Source organism: Chamaea fasciata, unplaced genomic scaffold (genome assembly GCF_029207755.1).
Source record: "Chamaea fasciata isolate MVZ Bird 193981 ecotype frontalis unplaced genomic scaffold, bChaFas1.0.hap1 SCAF_23, whole genome shotgun sequence".
NCBI classification, from domain to species: domain Eukaryota; kingdom Metazoa; phylum Chordata; class Aves; order Passeriformes; family Sylviidae; genus Chamaea; species Chamaea fasciata.
The window spans coordinates 5,223,642-5,245,534 of NW_027094108.1; the positions used below are offsets into that span (position 1 = coordinate 5,223,642).

General features: G+C 48.3%; 2 protein-coding genes across 2 annotated transcripts; both read left to right on the forward strand.

Moving 5' to 3' along the window:
• The first annotated feature begins 6,028 nt into the window (after positions 1-6,028).
• Positions 6,029-8,195, forward strand: HIPK4 (homeodomain interacting protein kinase 4). Its single transcript, XM_066203246.1, has 2 exons — positions 6,029-7,459; positions 8,163-8,195. Exons 1-2 carry the CDS (start codon positions 6,029-6,031, stop codon positions 8,193-8,195), a joined length of 1,464 nt encoding a protein of 487 aa, XP_066059343.1.
• Positions 8,196-11,223: 3,028 nt separating this feature from the next.
• Positions 11,224-20,723, forward strand: PPIH (peptidylprolyl isomerase H). The gene is made up of 10 exons (XM_066203097.1): positions 11,224-11,311; positions 11,592-11,656; positions 12,259-12,282; positions 12,777-12,821; positions 13,231-13,273; positions 15,294-15,386; positions 16,852-16,939; positions 17,738-17,778; positions 18,983-19,071; positions 20,562-20,723. Exons 1-9 carry the CDS (start codon positions 11,246-11,248, stop codon positions 19,049-19,051), a joined length of 534 nt encoding a protein of 177 aa, XP_066059194.1. The 5' UTR covers positions 11,224-11,245; the 3' UTR covers positions 19,052-19,071; positions 20,562-20,723.
• The last annotated feature ends 1,170 nt before the right edge of the window (positions 20,724-21,893 follow it).

Genomic DNA, 21,893 nt, shown 5'->3' on the forward strand with positions numbered 1-21,893 from the left:
AGCTTGAAATGTCTCCTGCATGGAGCCAGGCAAAACGTCTCAGTGGAAAACACATGTTCTTAAATAGAAGTGTTTCATAGTGAGCAGTTATTTCTGAGGAAGATTTTTGGTGGAATAATTGAAATGTTTAACTGCCTGCAGCCAAATAACAGAAGGCTCTGAGCATACAGGTGAAGCAATTTGCTTGCCCTTCCCTCATCCTCCTGCAGTCCCTTTGGGACTGGCAGACAGAGAAGGCAGCATAACCCCCTCCCCAGAGAGCTGTGCTGGGCTTGTAGCTGTGCATGCTGTGATAGCAGCATCCCCATGGTCCTTCCTCCCCTCCTCAAACCCAGACATCCTCCTCGTCGTCCTTGCACATGCTCTGAGCAGGGATGAGGCTCCTGCCATCTCTTCCCTGGGTTTGTTAGATCAGTGCCAATGAAAAGCCATGACTGAAACAGCCATCTGCATCCTCCCCCAGGGCCCTGGGGAGAACAGTGCCAGGCAAAACTGCAAACCTGGCCTGTTTAATGAGCTGTAATTTCAAGCCGGTGAACGAATTGGTTTCCACTTCCAGGAAGGCTCACAACTGTCAGCTAACTATTATTTTATTGCATTTGCCTTTGTAACCTGAGGGCAGAGAGCAAGGGTTCCAATGACAGGAAGGTGTTTTAACTCCTCCTCCTGCTGCAGCTGAGTGCCTTACCCTTGAGAAGCAGAAACTTCTGGAAGCCTGGTGTGATTCTGCTACGTGCTTCAAAACATGGTGACCTGAACCCAGACCAGGCAAAAGACAGCAAATGTCCAGGCCATAGAGGAGAGAATTGAGAAGTTACCTCATTCCTGAATGTGGCATTTGGTGCCAGACACTGATAGCACCTGTGCTCCTGCAGTGCCCAGTCTTTGCTGCTGCACAGACACACTGAGAAGAGGTCAGAGGCCTCTTTCTTGAATGACAAAACCTCTCCCACTGCATGTTGTATGTGCAGCCTTCATCACAAAAAGTTCTCTCAAGTGACTGTGGAAGCATTTTCTGCTGTACTTCTGAACCCACTCTGCATCTCTGCTGGAACCATGCTGAGACAAAATCCTTGGAGAGGCAAGCATTTTCTAGTTATTGAATGCAGAAATTCCTTCTGGAGCATGCCCACCTCAGGTTTCTCTGGGTCTGTCAGTGTTCATCTGAGAGCAACCCTCAGACCACCACAGCTTTAGGATGAGGAATCCAAAGTCCAATCATGGGCACCTAGCTGCAAAGGACATGGCTTTTCCACAGGAAAGAAAGCCTGGCCTCCTGTTGCCTCAGGGGCAGCTGAGAGGTGGCATCTGGGAAACCAAGGCCAGCCTGGTTTGGTCCTGGCAGCTTTCTTCTGGGAACAATCCTGGCATGTACAGAATTTCGGAAGCAGATCCCACCTTAGGCCATGGGTGATGGAAGGCTCTTTTCCCCAGGATGAAAAGCCCTGTGCCCAGTGCCTCAGAGGCAGCTGAGAGGTGGACCACAAGAGGCCAACACTAGCCAGACCCGTTGGTTTCTTCTAGGATCCATCCTAGGACGTTGAGGATTTTAGGAGGCAGAATCCCACTTTTGTCCACAGTCTCCAGGGCATGATGGATGGTTCTTTTCCACAGGAATAAAACTCAACTCCCCTGTGCCCTGGGGTCAGCTGAGAGGCAGCCCACAGGAGACCAAGGCCAGCCAAACCTGTTGGTCCTGGCAGTTTTCATCTGGGAGCAATCCTTGGACGTTCAGAACTTTAGGAGGTGCAAACCCACGTTTGATCCTGGGTGCCTGGCTCTTTTCCATAAGGAAAGAATGCTTTTCACTTCAGTATGTCAGGGGCAGCTGAGAGACAATCCCCAAGAGGTAAAGACCAGCCAGACATGTGGGCCCTGGCAGCTTTTGTCTGGGAGCAGTCCTCAGGCAGTCACAGTTTAAGGAGGCAGAATCCCACTTGCCTCCATAGATGCATGCCATGAAGGAGGGCTCTTTTCTGCAGGAAGGAAAACCTGATGCTCCAGTGTCTCAGGGGCAGCTGAGAGGAAGGACAAGGCCAGCCAGAACTGCCAGTCTTGACAGGTTTTTTTCTGGGAGGAGTCCTTGGACGTTTGCAAATTTAGGAGGTGGAATCCCTCTGTGCAACGGGCACCTGGCCAAGAATGACCACACTTTTCCAAAGGAAGAAAAGCTGTGTGCACCAGTGTCTCAGCTGCAAGACAGCTCCTGTGAGGCCAGTGCCTGCCAGACTTGTCAATTTTTGCAGTTTTTCACTGGGAGCAATCCTTGGATATTTGCAGTTTCAGGAGGTAGAATCTCACTTCCTTCCACAGGTGTGTGCTGTGAAGGACAGAACAGTGGACAGTGCTCGTCCACAGGAAGGAAAGCCTGGTGCTCCAGTGTCTTTAATGTAGATAAGAGGTGGTCCCTGGGAAGATAAGGCCAGCCAGACTTCCTGGTCCTGGCAGCTTTGTTTTGGGAGCAATCCTTGTCTATTTGCAATTTTAGGAGGCAGCATCCCACTTTGGGCCCTGGGCGCCTGGCCATGAAAGACTTTTCTTTTTGTGCAGAGAAGAAAGCCTGACACTCTGGAAATACCCTTTGAGATTAGGATGAGAAGAACTTTCCTCCCATGGGCCTTTGAGACACATGTTAATATTTCTTGGGTTTTGTTGTTTCATTGGTTTGTTAAGTTTGTGTCACACTGTTAGCATTTTGTACACCTCCTAGAATGTTCTTCCTTCCTTTGCCCCCATTGGGTTATTTTTGCCCCAGCACCACACCCCTGTAACCCCATTAGTCCCCTGGTTCCTGGCCACCCCTTCTGCACCACATTTCCCATTTCCCAAGGTCCACATATTGGACCTTGACCCTCAGAAACACCCCTTTTATCTGGTATATAACCCTGCATCCTTGGCCCATTTTTGGCTCTTGTCCCTGGCCTACATTTGAGGCTGCACCCATGATGATGCAGACAATAAACAGTGCTCAGTAAACAAACAGGAGATAACAGGTGAGAGATCCTAACCGGAGCTACTTGTGGGTTTCTTATCTTCTTTTCTTCTGTTAGAGCCAGGATTAATACTCGGGAGATGCAGTTTCATGTTCGGACTCAGATGTTTATTAATTCTTATCTATGTTACAGTCTCACAAGTTGTGAGCTCTAGCTAACAAGGTAGAAAGTGGCTCTGTCTCTAACACTTTCCAAGGTCCCCCAAGCACAAACTGTCCAATAACGAGATCACACCCATACCATTTTTACTTCCAACCCAACAACAAAATACCCGTGGTCCACAATGCAAACTTCTCCACCCAACCACAAAACATCAACCAAAAACCCATGAAGAAGAAGGTGAAAAAGAAGAACTTAGCCTATGCCCCAAAGCCTCCATCTTGCTTTATATATATTACTATAAAACTAAAACCTTAAATTCTAAGTTTTCCACCCTGTGATACCACACACTTCTGCTCAAACTACACACCCATCATCCCAGTGCCACCACTCAACTCTGGAAGCCCAAAGTTCTCAGCTTGCAGGGTTCCAACAGCTACTTACTACCCAAATTTACAAAAATTTACCAAAAATAAGAATAGATTACAGTTTAACAGAAGACAGTGTGCAATAGCAAGGTACTTATATTAAAACTAGCAAAATAAATGGTATTGATTAGGATTCAAATGTAACTTACCACCAAAATGACAGTGAAATACATAGTTTTAAACTTCTGGGGGAGTAGCTACCAAGCTGGTGTCCCTGCTCACAGAAGAAACTCCAGATATTTCCAGGGAAACCAACGAGCCAAACCTCTTCTCCATTCATTGCTAAACCAATGCTTCCCACTGACACCACTGTGTGGCACCAAACTGCATAAAAATCAACATACAACATCCTTGCTTTCTGCTTTACTGCCAGAATCCAGCTTCCAGTTCTTCCACCTATTCCTTCTTTACTACTTCCACTCTTGTTTCAATGTTAAGAGTGAAAGATAGCTGCTGGGTTCTCATTATACGTGACTGAATCTGTAATTAACTAACAAAATATGTTTAAGACCTTTTGCCCTGCCCCTTAACAAAGATAAAGTGAGCACGGTTGAAAAACAGGATCTGTAGATTATGTTTAACTAGGATCTAAAAAATATTCAGGAAAATTTTAACCAAATAGGTTATGTCTTTGTAAGTAGAGAGGATAAATATTGCTTAAAATAAATAAGCAGCCAATCAACAACCAGCCTTAAAGGCTGAGAAGTAAGCCATCAAGGATGATAAGGAAATAACACCTTAGGAGCCAGTTTTGTGGTTTGAAAACAAAATAATAGAGACTGGGCATGCACCAATTCAGAAAGTTCAATTAAAGGACAAATGATGAAGGCAATGGAATGAGCGCCAAAGACCACAAGAGGGACCGTGTTCTTACTAAAGGACAGTAGATGGCAGCAAAGCCCGTGAAATAGTTAATTCATGTATGTCTAACCATTCTTTAAAATAGGTTTGTTTTATGTTATTGATTTCTTTCTCTGTGTAATGAATATGTAACAGCCTTGTAAATATAAACTGCATTAATTCATCCAGTGCCTGGGAGCACTCAGCCCCAGCCCTGTAAATAAAGAATACCTGCTTAACAGTGATATTCACTGCTGCTGAGTGAATTTCTTTGTTTCAAGAGCAACTGCTCAGTACTTTCACACACCATCAGGGTGTTTGACTGAGGTGCAAGCAAATTAGACATCTTTAACTCCAGAATCTCAAGTGAATGCAGGAGTATCCAGTATGGGACCAGGTTTATATGGCTGTTGTAAAGCTATCATGTCTGGAGTCACAGCTATCTATAATTTTATAGGGTTTGTTGGCCCTTAAATGACATCCATTTGATCTGTGACCCCTGAGATAGGTGCACACCATTTGTGCACTGTTGGTCTTTGTACAATTCCCTCTGGCAGAGCACTGCCAATACTGGCTAACAGATTGAAAGGTCCTTGGATTTGATGCTGTTGAATTTTTCTACTTGTTCAAGACCTTGGATCAGATGCAATAATCCTTTTTCCCAGTTTGGTTTTTCTTCACTAATGTGTACAAGGGTATTGTTATTATAGAAAATCCCGGAACATGATTTCTCCTGTATCCCATGGAGAAAACCTAAATGGTATCATCTCAGTGTGAGCTCTTGAGTTCTTTGAAGATATTGTGAACATAAGGAGTGACTTCTCTTCTGCAGGTTCTTTGGAAAATCTAGATTGACCTTGAAACTGAGCAAGACAAGTAGGAGAAAACAGGAAACTTTTCCTACAGATGACATCAGTGGACACAGCCTGTGAAGGCCTGTCAGGGTTTCTACAGAATTGATCCAGACTCTGGTCCACGGTGGAGAGAGTCTCAGCTGGTTTAGTGTTTCAAATCAAGTCAGTCCTGAGCCTGTGCCATGAAGACAAGAAGTACTTTTCTATACGGTACATCCCAAGGTTTTCATCACTGTCGCTCACAACATCCTTCTGGAAAACTCAGATGGTGTGAGCTGGATGAGAGGGCAGTGATGGGGATTGAGAACTGGCTGCAGAGCAGAGCCCAGAGGGTCATGATCACACAGTCTACCTGGAGGCCTAGAATCAATTGTGTCCCCAGGGTTTAATGCTGGGCCTAGTATTATTTAACTGTGTCTGTGTATGGATCATGGAGGACTTGGATGGGTTTTGGTGGACCAGGGAAAGTAGTCAGGAGGTTGAAAATGAGTTTTCAGAGGGCTGTGATCCATTTTGGGGGGACCAGGGATGTGTTCTTGGGTTTGTGGATGGATTTGGGAGGGCCAGTGCTGGGTTTCAGAGGGTTCCTCCACCCAGGTTGCTTCTATTGTGACACTGTGTGTTGTCGTGGGGATGTTGGAACCCACAGTGTTGTGAGGTTGGGTTGGGACAGTTGGGTTGGGACAGTTGGGTTGGGACAGTTGGGTTGGGACAGTTGGGTTGGGACGGTTGGGTTGGGACACCCGGGTGTCTCCAGTTCCCCCTGGGTGCTGAGCTGGAGGATCCTGAGCCCCTGGCGAGGAGACAGCCCACCATGGTGACATTAGTGGTAGGTGCCGAGTGCTATGACATAATGGCCATAGTGGGGAACGGGACCTTTGGACAGGTGATCCAGGGGCAGTGCAGGAGCACTGGGGACATGGTGGCTATCAAGATCCTGAAGAACTGTGATCACAGTGGCCAGATAGTGAAGAATGAACTGAGGCTGCTGCAAGCCTTGCGGGAGGGGAACACAAAGGACTCTCACATCGTCCATTTCCTCGAGTCCTTCAGTGACACAGTCTGGACCTACCTGGTCTTCGAGCTGCTGCAGCAAAACCTCTTTGACTTCCAAAAGCAGAACAACTTCTCACCTCTGCCAGTCCGGCACATCCGCACCATCACAGCACAGGTGCTGGTGGCACTGGTCAAGCTGAAGGAGCTCTCCATCATCCACGCTGACCTTAAGCCAGAGAACATCATGCTGGTGGACCATGCACACTATCCATTCCGTGTCAAGCTCGTCGACTTTGGCTCAGCCATCCTTCTCCCTAAGGTCTGCCACGTCCAGGTGCCCTACATCCAAAGCCGCTTCTACCGGGCACCCGAGATCTTGCTGGGGCTGCCCTTCTGTGAGAAGGTGGACATCTGGTCTTTGGGCTGTGTGATGGCAGAGCTGCATTTGGGCTGGCCACTCTACCCTGGCAATGATGAGTACGACCAAGTGCGTTACATCTGCTCCACCTTGGGGCTGCCCCGGGGCAAGCTGCTCTGCGCTGCCCAGAAGACACAGTCCTTCTTCCAATGTGTGCCATGTTCCACTGGTACCTGGCAGCTCAAACCACCAGGAAAGGTGATGGCAAAGCCCATGGAGAGGAGGAAGCATATCTTTTCCTCCCTGGATCAGTTGGCAGTGGTGAATTTGTGCCCAATGCCTAATCCTGACCAGGAGGAGCTGGCCAAGCGCTGTGATCTGTACGGGATGGTGGAGCTGGTCAAGAGGATGCTCACTTGGGGCTCACATGAGAGAATCACACCCAGTGCTGCCCTTCATCATCCCTTCATCACCATGCAGGAGGTGAAGGCCAGCTTTGAGGCCACCCACTACTACCAGCTCAGCCAGAAAGACCTGAAGGCATTCTGTAAGGATTCCAGCATAGCCAAGGTCTTCCTTGGCTCAAAGAGGAGGCAGGGAGGCATCCAGAAGGCCACTGCCCAGATGGATGGGCTCAGCCTGGCTGAGCCAGCTGGGGACAATGGTGACAACAAGCATCAGCAGGATATCTGCCAAGCCCCCAGCCTCACCCAGTGTGGAAGTCAGTACTGTCAGCATGATTGGTGTCCCCAGATGGAGCCCACCGATGGCCACTTGTCTGTGCTGGGGTCTCCCAGCAAAATGAAAGGGCACAGCCACTGCAGCAGCAGCCCAGCTGCTGGTGGCATCAAAGAACAGCAGCTGCCTGGAAGATGCTACAGCTGTGCCAAGGTACAGGGAGGAGATCCTGGGCACTCTGGGGCAAAGGGTGCTTGGGGTCCCTTACATACTTGAGTTTCCTGGTGCCACATGTCCGCAGGTGCCCGAGGTGCACAGAAAAAGGAGGCAACACTCACCCCCTCCGCATGCTTTCCCCCGTTTCCCACCACAGAGGGCTCTGGTGATGTGGTGCAACCCCAGGCCTCCAGGGATTTGGAGAATGGGCTCCCGAGGTTGGGCTGGGATGCCCCTGCAGTGCTCAGCATGCTCCTCCTGCCACAGAGCCAGTGGCACTCCCAGCAGCACCACTGAGATCCCACAGCAACCCTTGCACGCACTCCAGTAGCCCAGAGCTTGCAAGAGACCTTCTTCTTCCTCATCCTCCAGCACCCCAACGGCCAAAACCCAGCGCCTTGCTGGGGGAGACCAGGGCTGCAACAGAACATACTGTGCCAGATGCTACCAGCTCTGCTTCTCACATTGACCCCCAATAAATAGTTCTGCCAAAAAACTGAGCATTTCAACTGGTTATTTGCCTGAGGACTTTAGTACTGCCAAGACTTGAGGGGTGTCCCAGCTTCCCAGGGCCAGCACAGCACTTGGCAAAGGCACGGCACCTTCCACCACTGCAGCATAGAGGACCCCCAACCCTCAGGCTCCTCGACAACATAAACTCCAGAAAACTTGTGTTTTCTGATTTTTTTCCCTGTTGCAGGGCATCTCATACCCCACAAAAACTTACCTGTAGCTTGTTAATTAGTCAGATAAACTGGACAAGCTGTCTTGTATGAATTATTTTGGTGCCGTGAGATTAACAATAGGTCTGGCATCTCCCAACTGCCAATGAACACCTCACTGTTGAAGTGAAACTTGGCAAAATAAGCTGGATTTCTGACTGACAGACAACTCACTTCACGAACTATAAAAGCTACACCAAACTGTCACAAAGTAAAAATCCTCTGCCCATTTTTCTGGAAATGTGTGTAGTTTCTCCCCACAACAGGGATGTCTGCTTTGCAATTCCTCCTCTGGAGGCTGAGTAAAGAACTCTGTGTACATTATCATCATCTTGGTAGTAAGTTATCAGTACTATTTCTTTTGCTAGCTTTAATATAGGTACCTTGATATCATGCATTGTTCTATATAATCTACTAGTAGTTCCTTTAATTTTATACTTGAATAGTAAGTAACTTGCATTAAAATCTTTCATGTTATCTCCTGTCCGTTTAATAAATAACTAATTTTATAAGTAGACCTAATGTGCTATCCTTAGAACTTGTGGGGCAGAAATTCAATTTCTTAAATTAAAGCTGGCAGGGCTTGTCTAAAGTTTCCACTCACCCTGTGACATCCCCCAAACTGGAGTGGGGGCAGCCAGATCCAGCACAGCCAGACTCAGTGGTTTCTCAATGGTCTGTATTCCTTGGCCTCAAAGGGAGCTGCAGAGGCTCTCCTAGAACTTGTTACCTGCTCACAAACTGCAAACTGTGGCTGCTCTTGGGTGGTGCTGGTGGTTTGGTGTGGCTCCACTCACCCTCAGCTTCACCACCTGCACTGAGCTTGCTGGCTGCACAAAGTAGTCCCAAGACCAGCTGGATATCCCTGCAAGGAGATTTTTGGTGAAGGCCAAAATAACCCAAGAACAGCCCCAGAGCCACTGCCAGCAGCTGCTGGTGGTGACTCAGCCAGAAGCACTGACCCTGTTGGGTTTATCTTCTTTTTGCCAGGGTCAGGATTACGTGTGTGTGACAGTATTCCTTCTTCAGACTCAGATGTTTATTAATTCTTATCTATATTACAGTCTCACAAACCATGACTTCTACAGCACTTCAAACTACCAAACTAAAAATGGCCCCTAGCTCTTTCTCTACAAGGCCTTGTAAGGATAAACTGCCCAATTAAGAAATGACACCTAAATTATTTTTATTTTTAACCCAATAATCAACCACCCGTGGTCTGGTCCTGGTCATTAAGAATTTTAGACTTTCTGTGTTGACAGGCACTGACCCCCAAGCAAACACTGCATGTGTTTGTGTTGTGTTTTTTAATCAAACTCCACTGCCCAAGTCTGCCAGGAAACTAACTTCTTCACCAAAAGAAGGAGTAAAAAGAGTGGAAACACACCTGCTTAACCAAACAGCCCTGTTGATGGGGACTGTCAGTGCCCATGTTTGCAGCTGTTTGTCTCTTGCAGAGACATCTCTCCCTGGATGTTCCACTTGGGAGAACATGAGCCACACACAGGGGAGCTGAGCCTCTGATCCAGCAGCCCTGGGGATACTGTTCCTGAGAATTTTTTTCCCCTGGGATCTCTGCATGCTCTTTTAATTCAGGTTTACAAAGCTACCACCTTTCTGTATCATAGGGGAGTGTTCACAAAGGAAGTCTTGAGTTAAACACATTTTTAAAAACGCTGTTGTTTATTCCATGGTAAAACTCTATAGAACAATCAGAAGCACCACTTGGGTTTGGTTTGGTTTGATGGTCTTCCTATTTCAATCATAAATGTCAGGCTTAATGGTCAACATTCTTCTGAGATGTCTGCAGCCTTTGATGGCCACTGGCAGGTTATGCTGGGAGGCCTGGGGACAAATACTGAACAGGTTCCTACAGAAGCCATGCACTAGAAATGGTTGGCAAAGAGCGAGGTAACTGTAGCAATGTTGCAAATCTTGCTACTTTTCAGTCCTCCTCTACGGAGTTCCCTTTCTTCATCCTTGCAGCCTCCTCCCCTGAGTGTCCGGACGCCACATGGATACCCCCAGGCAGAGTCTGAACACAGCACACACCTCCCAGACATCTGGGACACACCGCACACCTCACAGGGATCCCGGTCACACCTCACAGGGATCCCGGCCACACCTCACAGGGATCCCGGTCACACCGCACAGGGATCCCGGCCACACCTCACAGGGATCCCGGTCACACCTCACAGGGATCCCGGCCACACCGCACAGGGATCCCGGCCACACCTCACAGGGATCCCGGCCACACCGCACAGGGATCCCGGCCACACCTCACAGGGATCCCGGCCACACCGCACAGGGATCCCGGTCACACCGCACAGGGATCCCGGCCACACCGCACAGGGATCCCGGCCACACCTCACAGGGATCCCGGCCACACCGCACAGGGATCCCGGCCACACCTCACAGGGATCCCGGCCACACCTCACAGGGATCCCGGCCACACCGCACAGGGATCCCGGCCACACCGCACAGGGATCCCGGCCACACCTCACAGGGATCCCGGCCACACCGCACAGGGATCCCGGCCACACCTCACAGGGATCCCGGTCACACCGCACAGGGATCCCGGCCACACCGCACAGGGATCCCGGCCACACCTCACAGGGATCCCGGCCACACCGCACAGGGATCCCGGCCACACCGCACAGGGATCCCGGCCACACCGCACAGGGATCCCGGCCACACCTCACAGGGATCCCGGCCACACCTCACAGGGATCCCGGCCACACCGCACAGGGATCCCGGCCACACCGCACAGGGATCCCGGCCACACCGCACAGGGATCCCGGCCACACCTCACAGGGATCCCGGCCACACCGCACAGGGATCCCGGCCACACCGCACAGGGATCCCGGCCACACCGCACACCTCACAGGGATCCCGGCCACACCTCACAGGGATCCCGGCCACACCGCACACCGCACAGGGATCCCGGCCACCCTCACGCCCAGCCCGGGCCGCCTCCCCCTCACCCCCGCCCGGCCCCTCTCACCCTCCGCCGCCGTTTCCGCTTCCGCCGCCATTTCCTCTTCCTGCAGCGGCGGCCGCGATGTCGGCGCTGGCGGCCAACCCCAACAACCCCGTGGTTTTCTTCGATGTCACCATCGGCGGGCAGGTGGGTGCCCCGGGGAGGGACTGCGGGGAGAGCTGGGGGTGTCGGAGCGTTGTGGGGTGAGAGAGCACGGGCGGGGCCAGGGGAGCGCTGGCGGGGCTGGGGGTCACTGCGCCCCTCGGGGAGGGCTCGCAGGGGAGAGGAGCAGGGCCTGTGGGGATGGGGATCGCTGCGGGTGAATGAGGAGACTGCATCTGTGCCAGTGCCTGGGGCCGGGCGGCAGGTGCGTGTCTGTGTGTGTGTGAGGGGACGTGCAAGACTGATCTGGCCCCCGTCTCCTCAGGAGGTCGGCCGCATGAAGATCGAGCTGTTCGCAGATGTTGTGCCCAAAACAGCAGAGAACTTCAGGTAACGAGCAGCTACCGTTCCTGCAGCTCAGCCCGGACTGGGACTGCAAAGCTTTCTGGGGCAGGAATGGCTTTTGGTGGCAGAGGGATGAGCTGACACCTGCCCCAAATTGCTTCACCTGCTTTGTGTCTCTGTTCTCAGAGATTCTGTGTGGCGTCCTGGTCTCTCAGGGGGCCCTGTGTGGCTGGCAGGGGTCCTCCTGTGCTTCCTCTGTGAAGCCTCCTTTTTTGCTCTGTGCATTTAGAGCAGGCAGTGCCTTGTGCCTTGTGCCATAGTGGTCTCCTGGCCACCCAGTTCTCCTGCCATCAGCTGGGGGATGCAGCATGTGAAATCCCACTTCCATCAGAGGGATGGACATACCCTGGTCTCTGTCAAACACTCTGCCTGCCCCACATTCACTGTCTCTTACGACCTTGGTGTTAACTCTCTGGCCTCTTCACCACAAAGAGCACAGAAAATGTTTTGAAGTGGCAGGGGGAAGGAGTTGCCCTTTCCTGTTCCTGGTTCTCTGGGAATATCTGTGACACAATAAGGAAAATGCTGTTGGTGGAGCCCTCAGAGTTCGCATGCACCTAACACTCTGCTCTCTTTTTGTTTGCCAGGCAGTTTTGTACAGGTGAATTCAGGTGAGTGGATTATAATGTCCTTTAAGTGTCCCGCTGGAGAAACAGGGCTGGTTTTGGTAGAAAGGGTTTATCTTGAACTTTTTCATGTTATGCCAGTATAAAATGGAAGAGAAATCTGCTCTGAGGAAATTGTGAGGGGCCTGGAGACTCACAGAGATGGCAGGTTTCCCTTTTTGACGTGACTTGTTGTGCCCAGGTGGCTCTAAAAAGCCCTGTCAGCAAAGTCCACCTGCTCATGCTGCACATTGCAGTGGGATCCTGTGAAGATGATGGTGTGGGTGTTGCAGGGAACAGAGTCATTTCATGTGCAGAGCCCATTTGAGGCTTTTTTTTTTTGCCTCCAACAGCAGCAGCTGAGAGGCTGCAGCACTTGGTTGTATTTCAAGGCAGCTGCTAATATATAAGGCAACCCTTTGGGACTCTGAACTGCTGGGAGAATTTTGTGTTGGGATATCCAGTAGGGTGCAATAATTCTCCTTTTCACTTCCTTACAGGAAAGATGGTGTCCCTATAGGTTATAAAGGAAGCACTTTCCACAGGTAAATCATCTGCTGTTGTTTAGACACTAAATAGCAGCCTGAGCCATGTGGGGTTTTGTGACCTGCCTTGAGCTATTAGTGGTGTTGGGGACATTTGTGGATCGTGGCTGGAGTAATTCTGTGGCTTTGGGGGGCCTGGGGATGCTGTCCTCCCCACTGGGAGGAACCCCTGTTTCTGCTGTGCCAGATACAGTATCCATCTCCTAATCACTATCCCTGGTCAAAAGCAACGAGTCCTAAATGACCCCATATCAACCACTAATTAATATTTGTTGTAGGTTTTAGGCTGCAGCATTCACAGGCTGTTAACTTCTGATGCACAGCGAGGCACAACCCCTTTTCACCTTACACACTGAGCTTCTTGAGGCCTTTTGGCCACTGAGAACTAAGTGTTGTTTTATTTCTTTAGGGTAATAAAGGATTTCATGATCCAAGGAGGTGACTTCGTAAATGTATGTACTCCTGTACTCTTTTTGTCCTTTTCTGATGCTTTTCCTCTGTGGCCTTTTTCCTCTTTTCCTCTATAACATGCTGCTGTTCCCAAGGCTCCGTGCTGATTTGCGGGACCTCTTTCTTTTTTGAGATATTCAGTAGTAACTGGAAGTGTCCTCACAGCATTGCTGCTGTCTTAATTGCAACAGACAATAAACCACTTGAAAACAAATCTGGAGCCTTGGGTGAGCACACGTTCTTTCCGAAATATTTTCTCTCTACAATAGTCTGGCAATACTCTGGAAGCTTTCAAAACATGAAAAAAAATATTTGCCCTGTTTTCCTTCCACCTTCTGTTGTTCTCCTCCAGACAAAAACCTCTGTGAATTTCAATTCATATTGTAGATAGACCCTAAGCACAGAACCCAGTGTGTAATGTAAGAGGTCATTGAAATCAAAACTAGCCTTTTGTTACTAAATTGTCTCAAAATGGAAAAGACTTTGCTCCCACAATGGTGGTCGTGCTCTGACATGGAGATAAGCAGAATATGTGAGTAAGGCTGAAGGGCCACAGGATCTTTTCACCATTCTAGGACCCAGTAAAATTATTTTATTTTTGGAAGTGTGTCAGAATATGAGGGAAGCTATAAAGCTTTTTTAATATAAAACTTGGCTGTATGAAAGTCTCTGAGATAAGTGGCCACAGAGCAGGCTGTTCAGCAACACCAGACTCTGGAGCAGTTGCTAATTGTGACACTGCTCAGATGTCCCAGGGCACTGTTTTACTTCCACTGCATCTCAACAAGCTTTACAGATTGCTGCAGTATTTGGAATTTATATGTTATGTTTATTACAAAGCCACTTGGGGTGTAAGCACAATCACAGTGACCCTTGAGACAAGGTGCAAATTTCTGTCTCAGAGCCAACAGTTTAAGTAAACTACAGAGAGCAGGAGGAAAACAAACAAGGGCTGGGCTAGTAGAGCAGAAGATGTGGAGCTGCATGTGGTACATTACTTATATCTCATTGTTCTATTAAGTTTGGCCTAATAAAGATCATGTATGTTAATCAGAAAGGCAGTGGAGTGAGACAGGTTGCAGCAAGGCAGGAGAAATGGGTCTGAAGTGACACAGAAAGGGGAGCTCAACACAGAAATGGAATTAACTGCCAGGATAGTAAATTTAAGTGACTGTACCAGGGATACCCATTTCCATTGTTTCTGCAGCTTTCCCTGGAGGGTTCCTCACTGCAAGTTGTTTAACGACCCTGTTGCAGGGTCCCTGTGCAGTGCTTTGGTCATCATACAAGAACATCTCTGCAAGGCTGGACCCAAGGGCAGGGTGGCCTTTCAGCAGCCCCTCAGGTCGATGTGTCTGATGATGTGAGATGATGAGCCATCTGCCAGGTTTCTGCAGAGTTCTGAACTTGTGGGCTGTCAGAGCCTGTAGCTGTCACAGCCTCTGCTGCTTTCACTGTAACTGTCCTGAGATCTGAGTGCTTGGACTTGTAGTTAAGCACAGGATGTCTGGACTTAGCAGAAAGTACAGCACAAACCAGAAAATCTTTATTTTAGAAACTGTTGTTGCAGAACAGAGAGATTGCTTTACTGTTTCTGCTAAAGTCACAGAAAATAGGGTAAAATACATAAACCCACTGTAAGCCAACTTTTGCTATGCAACCACTTCTGCTTTCTTTGTCACACCAGCCCATACTTCTGTGTCTCCTCCTTTTTCCCTTCCAAGTCCTGGTTGGTCTGTACCAAGCAATCTGTAGCCTCCACTTCGCTCTGGGAGGCTTGGACGTAAAAACTCACCATCTGCATGGGCTTCTGCCAACATATGAATGGTGAACAATGAAGTGTGTAGTTGGAAACCAGTTGCTGTTCTTGTACAGAAGTGAAACACTGAATGTGTTCACTGCTGGTGTATGTAAATGGCAATACAACATCCATTTTGCCCTTTTCCTCTTGCTTGGAGATTTTAAATTAATTTTTAAATTGAATCGTTGTGCTGTGGCTGACTGGGTACCTCTCTCATGCAGGGAGATGGCACTGGAGTAGCCAGTATATATAGGGGTCCTTTTGCAGATGAAAACTTCAAGCTGAAACACTCTGCTCCTGGCCTGCTTTCTATGGTGAGTATGAAATAATGACATTATTTCAAGACTAAAAACCTTTTGGTACTTCCTCTGTGCCCTTTTCCTAAGTGTGTACAGTATTTGCTGGACAACAGAATCTCTGCCATTGGGTACAAGGTCTGCTTTGTAACTACTAGTCAAGCAGCTACCTATGGGTTAATATATTGTGTAACATAGTAGTCCTGATCCTGCAGCATCCTTTCTTTGCTGGGACAGGCTTGGCTTGATTGCTTTCAGAAGAGCTTAATCCTTACAGTTTTCATGCAGTGGTGAGTTGGTGGTGTTTTCTTCTTTCCTGATACTGTTATCAAACACTGACCTTGGCAAGGATGAAACAGAGAGATTTGGGAGTTCCAAAACCACAGCAGTGTCACCGTGGTATCTTTTAAAACAGACCTTCCTGTTCAACATAGTAGGAGAAACTGCAGCCATTGCACATTGTCTGGTAGGAACAATACCCTGACTTTTGGAATAGAAAGCAAATGGAGCCAGTGCTTCAGTGTTCCTGAACACAACTGCTTCTTCCCCAGCTCTTTCCCCTGCTCTGCCCTTAAAACCACTTGCTTAGAACATTTCATCATTTGGGTTAGTTGTTCATTCATTTTGAAAACATGGCCCAGAAAGATGGCACAGCTAAGCAGCTTGTGTAGTGCGGTATGGGAGAAGGGATTCACTCCAGTATTGCCAACTTTGTGTTAAAGTGGCTTGGCTCTGAAGTCATTACACTGGGTCAAACCATGGATACCAGCTGGATCCTTTTGGAGCTGGCTAGCATTAACCAGAAAGCCAAAATGACCCTGTCCTTTGCAGTCCTGCAGCTGCAAAACTTGAACACTTCACTCATCAGGACGGAAACTTGCTTTAGTAGCTCCTGGTTGTTAATATCACAAGTGGTCTTCAGTGTTGTGGAGATGTTTTCTTAACAGAGTGCAAATGCTCTGGGTTTTGTACTTGGTTATGAATAAAATTTCACATCTGTGAGCCCTGTGCCAATACAGTTGTTACTTTTCTCATCATGATCATTGAAAAGTTTTTATTTTTATTCTGAGGAAACCTCCCAAAAACCAGAATTCAGCTGGGTTTTTTCTTGCCCTGGTTTCTGGGCATTCAGTTTTCCTCAGGGTAATGCTGCAGCCAATAAACACTTGTCACCAAAAAGTTCAGCCTTTTCTCAGGAGTGTGCTCTAGAGCCTGGACTTTGGCACAGTCTTGTATTAAACACACCTTTGTAGAAATATAATAACTAGTTGGTGATGTGGCTCTTGTGGTGAGAGGTGGTGACATACTACATCCCAGCACAGAGTACTCTCCTGCAGATGTGTATCTTGTTTCCTTTGGTTTGTCTAGCAGTAAGCTAAAAATAAGATAGTCTTGAGCAACACCTCTTCTTCATGTGTCTGCCTTCAGTTCTGGCCAGTGTGAAATTGTGCACTTGTTGTGTCTTGCCATTCTCAACCCCCAGGCAAACAGTGGTCCGAGCACCAACGGCTGCCAGTTCTTCATCACCTGCTCCAAGTGTGACTGGCTGGATGGGAAACATGTTGTTTTTGGTGAGTACGTGCAGTAACAGTTCTGGAATCAGAATCTTCTGAACTGGGAGAAACCCAGAGGGATCATCAAGACCGACTTCTGACCCTGCACAGGACACCCCAACAATCCCACCCTGTGCCTGGGAACATTGTTGAAATTCTCCTGGAGCTCTGGCAGCCTTGGGGCTGTGATCATTTCCTGGGGTGCCTGTTCAGTCCCCCACCACCTCTGGGTATGGACTGCTCGTTCTTTCCTCTTTGCTTGTGCTATCTGAGGGATCTGTGCAAGCTGATACTGTGATGGATCACTGTTGAAATGAAATATTTTTTCACAGGTTAGCTTTAATCCTGATCAGTGTTCAGTGTCCTGTATTTGTACACAAATCCTTGTGCCAGTACAGAAGGCACAGATGAGTGGAAGGATCCCTGTCTTCTCCACTATCAGAGAGGGCTGAGCTTTCATCAGAGTTTTGGACAGTAAATCTGTGAAATCACATCTGCTAACTTGCATATAATGCTGGTTGAACTGTAGAAGTTCCAGGCCAGTCTTAAGCTGGTGGTCTCAACCCCCAAATTTCTACACACACCACCCCTGTGATGGGAAAAGGCACCTAATCTGTACTGAATGTGGAGAATGTTTGAAGAGGGATTGTTTCCTTCATGAGTCTAGAGATCAGTAACAAACCCTGAAGTGCCCAATAACTGCACAGTGCACAGGGAATTTCAGGAAGGACAAAAATGCATGTACCTGTGATGAGTGAGGGGGGGAACTAAGGTAAAACCCAGCCATATTGAAGTGGATAAATTTTCTCATTCTAGGTAAAATTGTCGATGGGCTGCTGGTCATGAGAAAAATTGAAGTAAGTTTGAATATGTGAAGTTTGAATATGACATCCCTGTGAGTGTCTGGCTTGGAAAGTCACGTAGAGGATTAAGTAGAGTTGTCCTGTTCTCTCCTGCTGCCTGTTTACAGGATACCAGGGAATACCAGTGTTGATAACTGGCATTATTGGTTGCCATCATTATAATGTAGCAGGAAATCTGTTGAAGCACAGGCTGTCATATGAGTTGGCTTTGGAAATGTTAGGATCTTGTGACTGATAGTCTTTGAGCGGGGATTGCGTTCTTGGCTTTATTTGCTTTGCATTTGTTCAGGAGGCTGAATTAAAAACTTGTTCCATCAGCAGCTCAGACAAGAGCATAAAGCATCTCACTTCTTTGCCACTGCCTGGGATTATTCAGTGGATGCAAAATCATCAGTTCTGCTGATCCGTGATCATCATGTTTAATAAGAAAAATTGAGCTAATCTCCTGATGGGCTTCCAGGAGCTGAAGATAAATGCAGTCCAGGTGGTGATTGCTGCCAACATCACACCTGGGTGTCATGGCAGCATAATGAGTAGATTTAACAAATAGCAGCAAGTTCTCTGAGACAGCCAGCACTGATTCCATGACACACATGGGATAATGTGCATAAGGGCCTCTAATCTAGAAAGCAGGGCAAACACAGAGCTGTGGGGCTTTGAGAAAAGGTCATATGGAAGATGTACAGCTGGAGGTATAATCTGCTGGAGGGTTGTGGTGAGCCTGCTTTGGGTATCAGTGCAGTGAGACCAAAGTAAAGAAAATTAGAGATTCAGAGAGCAGCTGAGTCCAGCACATCAGGAGGCTCAGAATGAGGGTTGCTTTGCCACTGTCTCTTTCCTTTCTGTATGAACACAAGTTTGTTTTGCTTGTGGCAGCTGCTTTTAGTATCAAAGTCAGAGCAGCCTCAAGTATCTCCATGAGGAACTCTCCAGTTTTTGCTCTGTTCCTTCCCTCCAGTTCAAAGGACCAGCCTCTGATCTGTGTCCCAAACCTCTGCTCACAGAGAGAATTCACCAGCTTATTGCTGGGCCTATTGCCAAATGTGTAATGGTGCTTTTCTGTTCCTCTGAGCTGTGTCTGGAATTCCCTCTTCCTCATGTTACAGAGATATCTCTTAGCCAGTCTTCCAGTACCTGTCACTGCCTGGGTTTTCTGTGCTTTTATAAGTTTTAATGTTCTGTATTTGTTTGTCCCCAGAATGTGCCTACGGGTCCCAATAACAAACCCAAGTTGCCAGTTGTGATCTCTCAGTGTGGGGAAATGTGAAACAATGATAGAGCAATGTGGTAAGTTTCAGTCTTCACAGGCACAGTGCCATGAACTCTGGGCTGCTCTGCTTCTTACTTTTCTCTTGACTTATTTTCACATTCCTTTGAACCTGCAGAGAGCTGTCTCAGCTCAGTGAAACACCAGAAAGTGCTTCTCTAACAGCATTCATTTTTTGCCAGCTCCCCTCCAAGCTGCACAAACACCAGAGGCAGCATAGCAGGGATAAGATTTTGCAGCTGCAAGATGGGTTTGTGGGAGCTCTTTCTTGGATTGGGTTAGGCTGCCTTGAAGCCTCAGTTCTAGAAAGTGGATGAAAGGGAGTCGCAGCAGTAATCTGTCTGGCATTACACAGGCAGTCCAGTTGGTGGGAGGCCTCACCTTGACCTGCAGGTTGGAGAACTTGCCAACAGCTACAAAAAGCAAAGTATCCATAGGTGGGACAGGTGGGGATCAAGAAAAGGAGAAGAGAAAGGGAGGACTTGAGCCTCCACAGCTGTAGGACTGACACCACTGAAGGACCAAGGAATTACTTACCTTAACTTGAAAAAGTACCACTCTCTTTATCTGATGGGATGTGTCCAATATTTACTGTTCTTCAGGCTTCATTTTGGTTAAACCAATGGTCTCAGGCTAACAAACAGTATTTTGTTTCCATTTGTCTGCTCACCTTACTGTAGAAACCACAGGTATTTAAACAAATCTGTCTAGATTTCAGTGTGTTGGGCTGCAGCTTGTCAAAAATCAGCCGTATTTTTCTTTTGGTTGCTGATTTTTTTTTCCAAATTTCAGGAGGCAGCTCTCACAAAAGCACATACCCACAAATTTTGACCTTCCCTTAAATGATATCCAAAGGCATCTGGAATTGCCTACAATGTTCCCTCTTTTGTAATAAAGTCTTAGAGACCTGCAGCACTTCAGTCTTGGGAGTAATCATTGTAATCATTCTTCCATTCCCCTGGCACTTCTTGTGGCATTTACAGACATTCGAAAAAAGCCTGCTAGCAAGGCTGTTCCTTTTCTTGCAGAGCTGTGCTGAAGGGTTGGGTCCCTTTTAGGGTTGTCCTCAAGCTCAGACTTGCTTATCCTTTTAGTCTGGAGTACAGGATCTCTGGCCAATGCCCAGCTTGAGCCTGGAAGCTCGTGCCACCTTCCTTATTTCCTGGGCAGGTCTTAGGAACAGCCTTGCTGCACCCTCTTGTCTCTCATCTGCCTGGGGACAAGAACAGCTTTTGCACTGCCTGATGTCAGACAGCCACATCATATACTTGTCAAGATCCTTGAAAATCAGCTGGGCTGAGGCACTGTTGCTTTTAACTTCTGAAGTAGATGAGGTGGCCTGGCAGGCAGAGCCAGGAGGACTCCTGAGGTGTCTGCATGATGAGAGCTGGTGTGTGTAGCACACTTAAAATCTCTGTGTGGCCCCCAGTGTCACTGCACAGCCTGGCTGTTGTAGGATCTGTTGGGAGTGGCTGGCCAGCAGTTCAGACCTGTTTCTTCTTCCTTTCAGTGTTCCTTTATCGTGATTAGACCTGTGCTGGCTCCATGCAATTCCAATTCCAGCCAGCTCACCCACTGCCCCAGGCTTCTCCACAGGCCAGATCCGTGCTTTTGAGATTCTCCTGAATTTTTTTTTTTTAGCATTTTGAAATGTAAATAAAGATTTTTTTTTTTTAAACATGTGCAGTGCACTTTAATTAACATTTGTGGGAATGGATCCTTCTCCGGATGAATAGGGCTGTAACGTCTTCAACAATGTGCATTATCCCTGGCTGGTTCAGGAACATTTACTGCATGGTATTGAGAGAAAGAAGGGAATTTGGCAGAGCTGTGCTGCACCAGCTCTTTCACTTGGCAGGTAGCTACAACTGCCTGGCTGGCAGAAAGGCTCTTGGCATCTTGGGCATCTCCAGAACCTTTGTGTTTACAGCCTTACTGGGGCATGAGGAATTGGTGTAGCACAGATTCCATCACCCTGAGTGCTGGGCTCTGAGAGTTCTGATGTAAATGAGTCTTTCAGCCTTCCCCCAGCACCTGGTAGCACCGGGCCATGGAGCTGTTGTGTGCCACGTATTGGAGGAGAGATTCACCTGGGTACTTACAAGGGGGTTGGCGCAGGCCCGTCATCTGGGAAACACAGAATGGTGATCCTGTAGGAATGGAATTGGGGCCGCTTGTCCTGTGTAGTGAGGAGAGAGCAGCTGAGGCTGCCTTTCTCCCAGAACAGGGCTGGGAGCTCATCCACCTGGCAGGGGAAAAGCCAGCACCCTGCACAGGGCTGGGTTTCCAGCAGGACCTTCTCATCCAGCTGTTTAGAGGTAAAGGATCCGTTTAAAGTGAGGACAGAGAGCTGGACACTGATTTGTGTGCAATGCTGAAAGGGCTGATCCCGAGGGGATACATGTTGGTTGTAAAAATGGGTGGAGTGGTGGGTCATCTCTCAGAGACCTTCTGGGTGGTTACTGATGACCTTTCCCTCCTCTTGTGTCAGACAAATGACACAGCCAAGGCAGGGCTAGGAATCCTTGGCCACCAACCACATTTTTCAAGTGCCTAAGGGAAATTTAACTTGTTGTACAAACTCAGGGTTTTCCTCTGGACCTTCCCTCTGGGGAATCCAGCAGGAGATGTCTGGTATCTCCAGGCTGCTGTACGGTGAAGACACAGGGATAAAGGAGGCAAAGTGGAGCTGAGAGGTGGTGGTTGAAGAACGTCTCCAGCGGGGTAAAGGACCCCGCAGTGATGCTTTCCCGACAGCCTGGCTGGGTGGAAGGGCTCAGGGTGAGGAGCTACCCCCGCCCCTCCGGGAAGGATGGGATACTTTGGGAAAAGCTCATTCCTC

Bases quoted from the DNA above. Each gene is read 5' to 3' on its own strand.
- HIPK4 (XM_066203246.1), top strand. From the start codon at position 6,029: ATGGTGACATTAGTGGTAGGTGCCGAGTGCTATGACATAATGGCCATA. The intron at 7,460-8,162 runs GTACAGGGAGGA...TCCCTGTTGCAG, and splicing joins GATGCTACAGCTGTGCCAAG to GGCATCTCATACCCCACAAA.
- PPIH (XM_066203097.1), top strand. From the start codon at position 11,246: ATGTCGGCGCTGGCGGCCAACCCCAACAACCCCGTGGTTTTCTTCGAT. The intron at 12,283-12,776 runs GTGAGTGGATTA...ACTTCCTTACAG, and splicing joins TTTTGTACAGGTGAATTCAG to GAAAGATGGTGTCCCTATAG. The intron at 15,387-16,851 runs GTGAGTATGAAA...CTCAACCCCCAG, and splicing joins CTCCTGGCCTGCTTTCTATG to GCAAACAGTGGTCCGAGCAC.